This window comes from Sinocyclocheilus grahami, unplaced genomic scaffold (assembly GCF_001515645.1).
Source record: "Sinocyclocheilus grahami isolate Dianchi unplaced genomic scaffold, SAMN03320097.WGS_v1.1 scaffold409.1, whole genome shotgun sequence".
Lineage (NCBI taxonomy): Eukaryota > Metazoa > Chordata > Actinopteri > Cypriniformes > Cyprinidae > Sinocyclocheilus > Sinocyclocheilus grahami.
The window spans coordinates 852998-865067 of record NW_015505588.1 but is presented as its reverse complement, the minus strand read 5'-3'; the positions used below and the strand labels follow the sequence as shown (position 1 = coordinate 865067).

General features: G+C 37.0%; 1 protein-coding gene across 1 annotated transcript in view; it reads left to right on the top strand.

Annotated features, from left to right (window-relative positions):
* Positions 1-1799: 1799 nt before the first annotated feature.
* The window catches only part of ccdc88b (coiled-coil domain containing 88B), a 22818-nt gene continuing 12547 nt past the window's right edge, over positions 1800-12070 (top strand). The window contains exons 1-16 of the mRNA XM_016232328.1: positions 1800-2043; positions 2648-2796; positions 2936-3044; positions 5277-5346; positions 5486-5544; positions 5693-5776; positions 5869-6009; positions 6139-6281; positions 6999-7080; positions 7185-7343; positions 8222-8368; positions 8579-8759; positions 9888-10003; positions 10104-10193; positions 10309-10923; positions 11329-11508. Of these exons, the coding sequence (XP_016087814.1) occupies positions 1984-2043; positions 2648-2796; positions 2936-3044; positions 5277-5346; positions 5486-5544; positions 5693-5776; positions 5869-6009; positions 6139-6281; positions 6999-7080; positions 7185-7343; positions 8222-8368; positions 8579-8759; positions 9888-10003; positions 10104-10193; positions 10309-10923; positions 11329-11508 (2385 nt within the window). The 5' untranslated portion in view covers positions 1800-1983. The remainder of the gene's footprint in view (positions 2044-2647; positions 2797-2935; positions 3045-5276; positions 5347-5485; positions 5545-5692; positions 5777-5868; positions 6010-6138; positions 6282-6998; positions 7081-7184; positions 7344-8221; positions 8369-8578; positions 8760-9887; positions 10004-10103; positions 10194-10308; positions 10924-11328; positions 11509-12070) is intronic.

Sequence of the window (12070 nt, the reverse complement as noted above, 5' to 3'; positions counted from 1 at the left end):
TGCACATGAGGGCTAACTGCCCTTGATTATCATCATCCAAAGGGATTAAATAATCATAATCGCAATGTAACATTGTTACTTCATTATATTGTTAAATGAAGTCAAAAATTTGAGGTAAAAACCAGTAACCTCTCAAAACACTGGAAACTGTTAATGCAAAACCTGACAATACCAAAATACCCCTTTGACAATTATATATAAAGTGTAGATGTATAAAGAAGAGTTAAAGCAGAAAATTCCAAGGAAATGAAGGCAATGAAATAGTACATGTGGTCTGTAGATGTTTTGCTGCTTCATGCTGTGCTTAAATAGACAAAAATAAAGAGGTGAAAGTGCAAAAGATACAAGCGAAAAATAAAGATTTGAGTTTTTAACTGAACTATGAAGTCATGTGGTCATTGTGAACGTTCATCAAGTGCTTATTTTTGTTTTTCACTTTTGTGTTGAAATGTGTTTTTCATTTGGACACTTCTAACCTCACACTAGCCTGATCTTAACTTCCCTTGTTAAATGGTGTAGTGGTAAATCTATTTCCTCTTCTTGCCTATGCAGTGAGAGAAAGACAAAGCGAGAGTGAGAGAGAAATTAATAGGATTACGCTGACCGAATGTGGCACGCCATATTGTTGGGTGTCCTGTTCTGACACCTGAAATCTCATTATCCCTTTGATGATGGTTAATACTATGACTGCTGCCAAAGCACTCACACACAAAACATTAGGCCAACACAGGAAATACAACTGTGTCAGGCCTCTAGTTATCTATTAAAAGCAGTTAGTTTTGCATTTGTGATCATAATTTCAACTTGTTTCAATGGATTGGTCATTCCCGGAATTTTTACACACACACACAGGTTTGTTTTTATGGTTTATGGGGACTCTCCATAGGCGTAATGGTTTTTATACTGTACAAACCGTATATTCTATTGCCCTACACCAACCCTATCCCTAAACCTACCCCTCACAGGAAACTTTCTGCATTTTTAGATTTTCAAAAAAACTCATTCTGAATTATTTATAAGCCTTTTGAATTATGGGGACACTGAAAATGTCCACATAAATCACCTTCTCGTTGTAATACCTATGTCATACCCATGTTATTAAACAAATTTGTGTCCTCATAAACCACATAAACATGCACACACACACACACACACACACACACACACACACAGGCTACACAAATAGGCTATTCAAAAAAAAAGCTATTCATAGTTTTATTTAGCCTGAAGACATGTCATTGATCTAAAAGTGACAGTTAAAACATTTATAAATGTACAAAAGATCCCGTTACCTGGCAGCGCACTACACCGATTCACCATTAGAGAGCGGCAAAAACTAATTTTTCCTCTTCTGTCGCTTCTCAAGTTCGAGAAATATCGCACCCAAGTCACCTTGCAAATCATGCATAGATGCATTTGCATGTAACCTACATCACTTATTTGAAGTGCACTGTCGATGACTTTCATTGACATGAATTGATTTAATTTTCCTGTGCTGCCCACACACATAGGCTGTGTCACAAATCCTAGTGATCTGCCTACCTAGACAGCAGTTTGCTGTAATAAGGCGCGTAATGCATTTTTGGACATCAGAGACGCGTTTGTGGAGAGTGGCTATGAATCGATGCTCAAAATGCCGTCTAGATAGGCGGCCTATGAGGTTTTGAGACACAGCCCTTCTGTTGCGGTCTCGCTCTGTTCAATGTGGAAACGCGCGTCACGGGCGTCACGCTGACATGAGGACACGCAGAGGGGAACAGACCCAATGCAATGCAACTCTAGATTCCGGTGTGGTTTCGAAGTGTGACTAATGAAGGAAGGAAAAGGCACAGAAAGCAAACATGTTAAACAGTTAAACAGTTTTATCTTGACAGTCTATTGTCAAGGGAATTACGGTAACCATGAGTTTACTCTTCAGAGTATATTATTTAAATAATCCGTTGTGTTTTGAGGAATAAAGCTGATCAGGTACAGTACACGAAGATGGACGTAGACGTTACGGAAATGTTAGAAGAATTTATGGGAAGTGCACTTGTTACATGGGTAGGTGGTAAGCAAAAACAATTAAAGTTAATTGATAATCTTCATTTTGTTCGATACAAAGTTTTGTAAACTTTACAAACGAGTTCAGAAGTATTCTGCAACTATAATGTTCAGAAAGGATTTTTGATCCATTCATGTTACTTACAGTTAAATCTGAACTTTAACAAATAAAAAATGGTCAACATTTATTCTCTTCCCTGCTGAAAACTTCACAATCTTGGAACATGCTAAGCTGGTTTGGTCCAATTTGATAGACCATCTTGGACCAGCAACTAGCTACCAGCTGGTCAAACATTATTAGTCTGGTTTTTCTAGCTAACTTGGACCAGCTAAAAACAGCTACCATGCTTTAAAACAGAGTTATTTTAAACAGCGAGGGATATCTTAAAATATCTCAATGATTTCTTTAGAATTTAGAGTCAAAGTGAACTTTCTATTTGATCTGGACAACCGCAAAATAACTTTAGCAAACTTCATGTAGATAGGACACAGGAATGATAAAGCATTCACAAGAGAGAACAAAGATCTGTTATATTCAGATCTCAGTTTTTCTTCATAGACAACCTTGATGTAAGCAGGGCATTGTTTTTTTATTGTCTGTAAGGTTCATCTATTTGAGGGTATTGTCGATGAGGAGGACAATGGATCACTCTCTCAGGAATACATGGAGGTAAACTCCAGCTCCCAGAATGCCGTGAGGCGGTACCTGAAGCTTACCAATGGAGTCTACCTCAATGAGGTCATGAGGATCATGTAAGACAGACTTACAAAGTGAAAGTCTAAAAAATTAGTCATCTATTTCGTTTGGAATAATGTAGCTTGATTAAAAGCTGACTGACGATTCACTGATGATAGTTCAACAGTGACATTTTTGTTTGGTTTCTTTAATCAGTGATCCCAATCCAAAGGTAGAACAAATCTACCACAATGTGGGTGACGACAAGATTCTCAGGGTGCAGAACTTTTCCATCCTCAATCGACACTTGAGATCATACTATCAGGTATTGAATTAAAACATCAGTCAAATCACTATGTGAAAACATAAGAAATATCTTTGCAAGTACAGTCCACAAATGCATAATATTGCTTGATTCCCTGACTAAAATAAAAATGCTGCCAGCACCTGATGGTAAATATCAGGTAAACAGTGTATGAATGAACAACTCAGTATCTAACTGAACAGTATGTACTGCCCCTGTAGCTGTGGAACAAGTTAGCCATGTTTGTTTTTTTAGGTTTCTGTGGTTTCACTTCTTGTTTCAAATGTCCTAACTGTGGACATGTTTTTTACACTGCTATTTTCACACAAAGCATGTGGAAATGACAAAGTATTTCATGTTTCGGACATTTTAAAATTCAAATGAGAGCAAAAAACTTTAAATCATGGTTTTGCTTGACTTTGTATTGACCTGCGTTATCTGGAATTTTTATATTAGTTCTTTTAAAATAAAAACAAAGTGTGCTTGCTGACTGCACAGTAGTTGGTTTATCTTTGAGGAAACATATCTGATTAATCATTACACTAAATACAGGTGCATCTCAATAAATTAGAATGTTATAAATGAACTTTTCCATGACATTCTAATTTATTGAGATGCACCTGTATTGGCAAGTGATCCATACATTTCTGTGAAAGTATAAGAGAAATCTTACATGAAATAACCAGTGTTGTTTACTAAACAACCAGTATTAAGTAAAACGATTAAAAATCATTTTCATTAATTTAAATAAAGCTGAAATAAAATGTAAATATTATACTCTTAGAAAAATTGATACACGAGCTGTCACTGGGGCAGTACCCTTTCAAAAGGTATACCTTCGCATCTTATTTATCCCTAAAGGGTGCATATAAGTACCTTAAAGGTACATAGAGTATTAGTACCTAAAATGTAAACATTAGTACCTAAATAGTACATATTTGTACCTTTTGAAAGGGTACCGCCCCAGCTTTTGTACCTTTTTTTTCTGAGAGTGTAGATAAAAAGCTTAAACTTAAAACAAAAATCAGAAATGTTGCCTTGGCAGCTGACTGAAGTAATATAAGTTTAAATAATAAAATTACTAAAACTTAAATAAAAGTAAATGAAGGCTAAAGAGAAATATAGTAAAAAAAAAAAAATTTCATAAAAAAACATAAAACTGGAATTAAAATGAAAATCGAAAAATTAAAAAATATTGGTAAATATTAGAAATAATACTATTAATGCTAAAATAACAAATAAACTGTTAAAGATTGTCTATAATTATTAAAAATTAAAACAATAAAAACACCCCAGGGCATGTCAAATACCCATATGTGACCATGGACCACAAAACCAGTCATAAGGGTAAATTTTTCGAAATTGAGATTTATACATAATCTGAAATCTGAATAAATAAGCTTTCCATTGATGTATGCATTTGTTAGGATCGGACAATATTTGGCCGAGATACAACAATTTGAAAATCTGGAATCTGAGGGTGCAAAAAAATCTAAATATTGAGAAAATCGCATTTAAAGTTGTCCAAATGAAGCTGTTAGCAATGCATATTACTAATCAAGAATGAAGTTTTGATATATTTACAGTAGGAAATTTACAAAATATCTTCACGGAACAGATCTTTACGTAATATCCTAATGATTTTTGGCATAAAAGAAAAATGGATAATTTTGACCCATACAGTGTATTGTTGCCATGCTACTTATGACTGGATTTGTGCTCCAGGGTCACATATATATATGAATTAATGAATTAACTTTTGTTATTATTTTATTTATTTATTTTACACATTTTTTTTACATTTTACAGCATTAGCAAATTTCTCTTACATACACTTACACAAAGTACCACAGTTGGTACTTTTTGGATTTATGTAAATTGTTGGTATTTTTTGGAATCATGTAAATACCACTGTATATGAATTTGGTAATCATTAAATACATTATATCACTGTATGGTACTGCCACAGTACTTTTTGTAAGAGTAAGTCATTTTTAAAAGCATTAGAAAATTAGCAGTGTAATAACAAATCATTAGTCATACTGAATGAGATGTCAGTTGCTGCAGATTAATAAGCCTATTTTCCACAATCAGGCTTGTTTTCTTTTGGCCATGACTGCATATGAATAACTTTCTTCTCGCTCAAATGCATGTCATACTTAAACCACTTACTTGCGCATTGTCTGGGTTAACAGCAGAGCACCAGTGAGGTTTTAAAGCTTGTCATTTCTTTCACGTGTGTTGCTCTTTCAGGATAATCTACAGCAGCTGGTGCTGATGCCGCTACCAAATGTTGCTGTTTTAGGACGAGATCCCTTGACAGGTGCGGTCCTATCATTTCAAAAAAGGAAAAATTTTCTCTCTAATTATTATTAAATAAACAGAAATGATCAAAAAGTGCAAATTTTTCAAGTAGGCCTAATTAAGCTGCGTTGGTGTTATGTTGGTTTCCTTGTCAATAGAGGGCGCTGTTGCAGAGCTCAGACGACTGCTACTGTTATTGCTAGGATGTGCAGTACAGGTAACTCAACACTGTAAACACTTTTAATATCGTTAATGGACAGTTTCAGTACTGTAAATTGATTAGAGTGTAACGTTACTAATGTAAAAATATTGATGCTTACAGTGTGTGATTAATTTCTCTCTGTTCTATGACTCATTGTCACCAGTGTGAAAGGAAAGAAACGTTCATTCAGCAGATTCAATGCATGGACATTGATACACAAGCAGAGCTTGCACTTTACATACAGGAGGTCAGTGCATTTTGAACATATCCCGAACATAATTTCAGTCTAAAGCACATTTGTGTAGTGTGCAAATAACTCTGTGATCTACCCTGCTCCAGGTGACCCAGGATCCAAGCGCAGTGCTTCCTTTGGAGTTTGGAGACATGTGTGGGCTGAATGGAGCCGAGCTGCAGACTCTCTTCTGCTCCATGGCCAAACAGATCCAGAACCTGCTCGGCCAACGAGACACACATTTGGAGGTGAGGGAAGAATTTGTTTTGGCAGTCTGACAATTTCAGGTGCGAGTAGGTGAGGCTAGATATGATTAATTCACAGCTGTGTTCAGAAAGGGTGCTCTTCAGCTTTGGATGTCTCTGTTTGATCTTCAGAGGATAGCAGAGCTTTGTCAGGAACGGGAATCATCTACAGCCCATATAACCACGTCAATTGGGTTTGGAGATGGACCTCCTGAAGGACTGGCTGTGCAGCTGGCAGACAGCAAAGCTAAACTGCGCCGACTCAAACAGGAACTGTGAGTGTATTTGCAAAGCATATTTAAGGACAGTATACACTATCGTTCAGTGGTTGGGGTCAGTAATATTTTTTAATTCAGCAAAGACGCAGAAAATCAATCCAAAGTGACAGTAAAGACTTGTATAATGTTTCATAAGATTTGTATTCCAAATGAATGCTGTCCGTTTAAACTTTCTATTCATCAAAGAATCCGTTTCAACAAAAATATTAAGCAGCACAGCTGTTTTGAGTGCCAAATCAGCATATTAGAATGATTTCTGAAGGATCGTGTGACACTGAAGACTGAAACAATGGCTGCTGAAAATTCAGCATTGCCAACACAGGAAAACATTACCATTCTAGAATATATTACAATAGAAAACACTTATTTTAAATTGTAATAATATTTCACAATACTTACATTTATTTTTACTATATTTTTGATCGAATAAATGCAGATTTGTTGAGCATAAGAGACTTTCCAGTGTTTTAAAAATCAAACTGACCCCAAAACCTTCATTTTATTCAAGTCCCCATTATCATTATAATTATTAAAAGTAATGGGTGTGATTTCAGCTATGTTAAAATATCAGTGCATTACTTTTCTTAGTTTGGACTTCACAAGTAGCCTGAAATAACATTGTCATTATTTTTAGAAATTAGTTTTGTTACACTAGTGCCACAGAAAATACACACTTCATCTTTAAAAAGTATTTACACATTAAAATGTTTTAAGGGAGGATAAAGGTGATCAACTACTGGATTACAAGCAAGAAATGCAAACTATGGAGGAAGAAATAAAGAAACTACAGAAGGAAGTGAGCACACTATACTGATAATAGACACTGTATAATCCTTAATAAATGTGTATGGACACTGGATAGATTTTACTGACATACCGTCTTATGTTTGGTTGGCTCAGAACCGAGCGTTGCAGGTGGAAGCGCGTGTGAGTCGGGGTCTGAAGGATGAGCTGGACTGTCTGCGTGAGCGTGCCGCCAGAGCAGAGCAAGTGCAGGCGGAGCTGAAAAACTGCACACATCGGCTCCGCAGCATGGAGCTGTACCGCACACAGCTGAAGGTAGAGGAGGAGATATACATAAGGCTGAATCATCATGCTTTGCAATTAGGAATGACAAAGTGGAGTGCTATCATTTGGAAATGGAGTAATATTTTGTGCTGCTTATATTCTGGCAAATGATCAGTTGTGAGAAACGCAAGTTGCAAAAAATAAAAAATAAATTAAATTGTAGGGTCACTGAATAAAAAAAATCAGTCATTTACTCACTCTCATCTTGTTCCAAACCAATAAGACTTACTTTCTTCAGTTGAACACAAAAGGAACCCTGCATGAAGCTGCACCGTGCAAATTTGAAGATGGTATTTATAAATACATGAAATAGAGCAACTTAAACTACCATTTATAATACATTTATTTGATCAAAATACAGGAAAAACAGTAACATTGTGAATATTACAATTTAAAATGTCATTTTATTTCTGTTATTGCAAAGCTGAATTATCAGCAGCCATTACTCACGTGATATTTCAGAAATCATTCTAATAAACTGATACATTTTGTCAAGATTCTTTGATATATAGAAAGTCCAAAAAAACAGCATTTAAAAATATAAATGTGTAAAAAATAAAATCTGACATATCTAAAATGATTGAATGGTAGTGTAGTTTTTGCATTTGTATTAACAAAGTGGAGTGCTTTCATCTGGAAATAATATTAGATTAGTTCATTATTGGATAGTAATGACATGATTAACTTTGTAGAATAAAAGCTTAAAAAACTTGTGATCAGTAATAAAACATGATGCATAAAGAGTCCCTGGTTAGCAGCAGGAACATTCTGCAAAAATATCACAGAAGAAAGTTAGCCAGGTTTGGGATTGGAACAGCATGAAAGTTAGCAAATGATTTCTGTAACACTCATTTTCTCTGGCCCTACAGGAGCAGCAGCAGTACTGTGCCTCGCTGCAAGAGAACAAGGCACTTCTGGATGAGCAGCTGGCTGATGCTCGTGCACGGTGCACTGCTCTGCGGGAACTGGAGAAGGAAAATCTTCTTCTCAGGCAGAAGCTTGTGGATATGGAGGGTGTATGAATGACTTTATGAACTTATAGTGTTTTATTGTTACGCTTCCATTTGTGACTGTGGAGCTCAATTTTGATTAATTGTGTTAGGATGGAAGAAAACTTCTAAAATGTACTTTAAAATGTATGAAAGTTATATGAAAGAATTGCGTTTTTCTAAAATGTGTGATGTATATTCATAATGCTTTATGGGTATATAATTGCATTTGTGTAGGAGCGAGATGTTGAGAGACAGAGGGTAGACGAGCTGTTGGAGATGAATATGAGTCTGCAGGTGGATCTCAAGCGTCAGGTTCATTCTGTGGGTGTCAGTCAGAATGTGACTCATCAGCATTTTCTCCAATCAGAGCTAGAGTCAGACGAGGACGTTCAAGAAATAAACATGCCTGAGATTGGTAGGTTTTATGCATGATTTGATATTATAATTTCTTATATTATGACTCAACAGCCATTGGTAGAAAACTGATTTCATGACTTCATGTATATGACATTTATGCATACATTTACATTTCACCCTATCACTAACACTCAATCAAGGGATAATTTACCCAGAAATTAAAATTCTGCCAGCGTTCACTAACCCTAATGTCTTTCCAAACCTGTATTTTGGAAAGTACAAAAGGAAAAGATTAGCATTGTTCCTACAATGAAAATGAAGGGGAATAGACATTGCTGAGCTTTTACAAATAAGACTTTTATGTTGCTTTTTCTTTTAAATCTTTTTTATAGCTTGACAATGTTCATCCATACTTTCATCATGTGGAAAAGAGAAGCAGAAACATCCTGCCTGGCTTCTCATGAGTTGACAACAGGATTTTCATTTTTGAGCAAACTAATCCTTAAAGGGATAGTTCACCCAAAAATAAAAACTCTGTGATCATTTACTCACCCTCATGTCATTCCAAACCCATAACCCTTTGGTTAAAGAGATTTTTAATGAAACCAAAAGGGTTTCTGTCCCTCTGCTGAAAGTACAAGTAACCAAAATTTAGAATATCAGAATTCTTCACTAGATTAAGATTAAACTCGTATGGATTCATTTTGTGACACCTTTATAAATTTTGTTTACCTGAACTTTCAACAGAGGAAGAAAAAGCCCTAAAATTTCATAAAAAATATCTTAATTTGTGTTTTGAAGATTAATCAAAGTCTTATGGGTTTGTAATGACACGAGGGTGAGTAAATTATGACAGAATTTAGCAGAAGCTTTTATCCAAAGTGATTTATAACTACTAGATTAGGAAGCAAGCAAGAGAAGAGGATAAATATCATATTTTTTTGTGAGTGGGTAAGTGCATAGGTTTAAGAGTATGGGGTGGTTAAATGCTTGACAATAAGTTGTGTCTTAAGCTGCTTCTTGAAAGTTGCAATGGTCTCGGCAGTTCAGGTGGAGGTTGGCAGCTCATTCTGAGAGGATGTGGGAGGGTAAAGGTTTTGGAGATTGACTTTTTGCATTGTTGTAAAGGAACAACAAGGAATAACATGGAGTTAAGTGCACATGTGTCTCACTTACTGTCGTTTAGATCTGAAGCCTCTGAGTGAGGAGGTAAACGAGGCTTCCTCGCTGAGGCTTCTGGGAGCTGAAAATGAGAACGCTGAACTGAGGAGACGACTAGAGCTCTTGCAGGCTGAACGAGAGGTCAGTGGATGTTTCAACGTTTTTAATCCTCAGGCTACAAATTGATTCGAACTGATTCATGTAAATTCTCAGGTTTCCCATGTTCCTGTCTCTCTTCTAGGCTCAGCAGGCCAACCCCCCTGAGATGACTGAAGAGCTCCAGAGACACATGGACCAACTCTCACAAAAGCTTCAAAGCACCCTCAAGGAGGTGAGGCACTTAAGATGGATTTAAAGACAGTTATTCTAAGCTTTTTGTCTACTGTCATTTTGTCCTCGTCTCAACTCTTTGAATCCGGCCCTGTCATTTCTCTTTCAACTGTTAGATGGAGTGTCTGAAGAATGAAAATAGCAGCTTGAAGATAAATCTCGAAGAGCTGAGGACAAAACAGAAACGGAAAGACCTAGAGGAAAAAAGAACAGCCTCGGAGGGAAAAGAAGGGAAAAAGCCAATAATCCCAAGAGGGGAATGTGAGGGAAATGACACGAGAAGAGAGAAACACGATGGAAAAGAAGGCGTAATAAAAGCCCAGAGAGAAGATGGAGAGGGGGGAGAGGGGGGCGACGTAATCCTCAGCGAGAGAAAAAAGAAGGTTATAGATGAAATGAATGCCAAAGAGAGAGGAGAGGCCGAGGGTGAGAAAGAAATTGAAAGGAAGAAAGACATCATAGAAGAGACATCTCAGACATACAGCACAGAAGCCCAGAAGACAGAAGAAGATAAATTCTCCCAGGACACCCTCGCCCTGCATAAACAGCTTCAGAAGGCCCTGGAAGAGGCTGACAGACAGACCACTTCAGCCCAGGATTTGCGCTCCAAACTGGCAGAGCAGAGCAAGAAGGTCTTGGAGGCCGAACATAAGCTGGTTTTGCTGGAGGCTGAGAACCAGCGACTGAAGAAGGCAGCAGAGAGCCTCATGGAGGCTAGGAAACAGATAGAGGTAATGAACCATCAAGTTATGACACAGAAAAACCTAATTACTACATCATTGCACAATCCACACACTTCAACATCCACTCAAAGCCAGATAACGGTCCAGTCGATAACGGCAATGACGCACAAAGTACAAACGCAACTCCCTGCCACTAGCAATTAAGAAAGACATTCAATGCGGTTACTAGACCCGTGTAAAACAAGGACTATTTCTCACAATGATGACTTTTTCCATTTTTACTCATTGTTTCATATAGCATAATGACCTGGGATTGCAAGAGATGCCGCCCTTGATTTCCTCAAAGAACAATCCATGAATCATCCCTATTGTGCCTTTAAGCACAGCACTCCACTTTGATTTGCTTTGGATAAAAGCATCTGCTAATAACCACTTAATATGTGTATCTGTCAGGTGCTGCAGGGTGAGTCTATGCAGCAGGAGGAGGAGCTGATGCATCTACGCAGTCAGGTGGAGTTTCAGAAGATGCAGGCTGCAGTGATTGCTCAATTAGAGGGAGAGAGGGCAGCCTTGGAGAGGGAGAGAGAGACACTCAGGGGCACCGTAGACTCGCTCAGGGCTGCAGTACGCAAGGTGAGGCGGGTTATTTGTTTGGCCTTTTGCTGTACTACAAGATATGGATTACATGACTGGGGAAACATTGAGATTAATGGTGCCTACATTAAAATTATGCAGTAACAATGAGTGGATATCAAAAACACAATGGGCAGAGAATCAGCATGGGTAACAGTGATAGATGATAATTGGTCTTTAAAGTGGTAGTTCACTGAAAAATGAAAGTTGTGTTATCATTTATTCACCCTCATGTTGTCCAAACTCAAATGCTTTCTTTTGTGGAAAGCAAAGGAAAATACATACAGTTAAACTGAATGACAATTGAGGTTGTCAAGCCTCCAAAAGATTAAAAAACACCATAAAAGTAGTTCATATGAATATATTAGTCCATATGCGTCGTATTTTATGGATTTGTGTGAGGAACAGACCAAAATCTTACAAGTTTTCATCTCTTAATTCTCATTTGCATATTCAAACTTGGAGAATCAAGATGCCTCACGCCATGTTTAATGTCTGTAATGCCATTGCTTCTTGCATGTCTCATGACTGAACATGATATGCCAGCTTTAAATATGTAGAT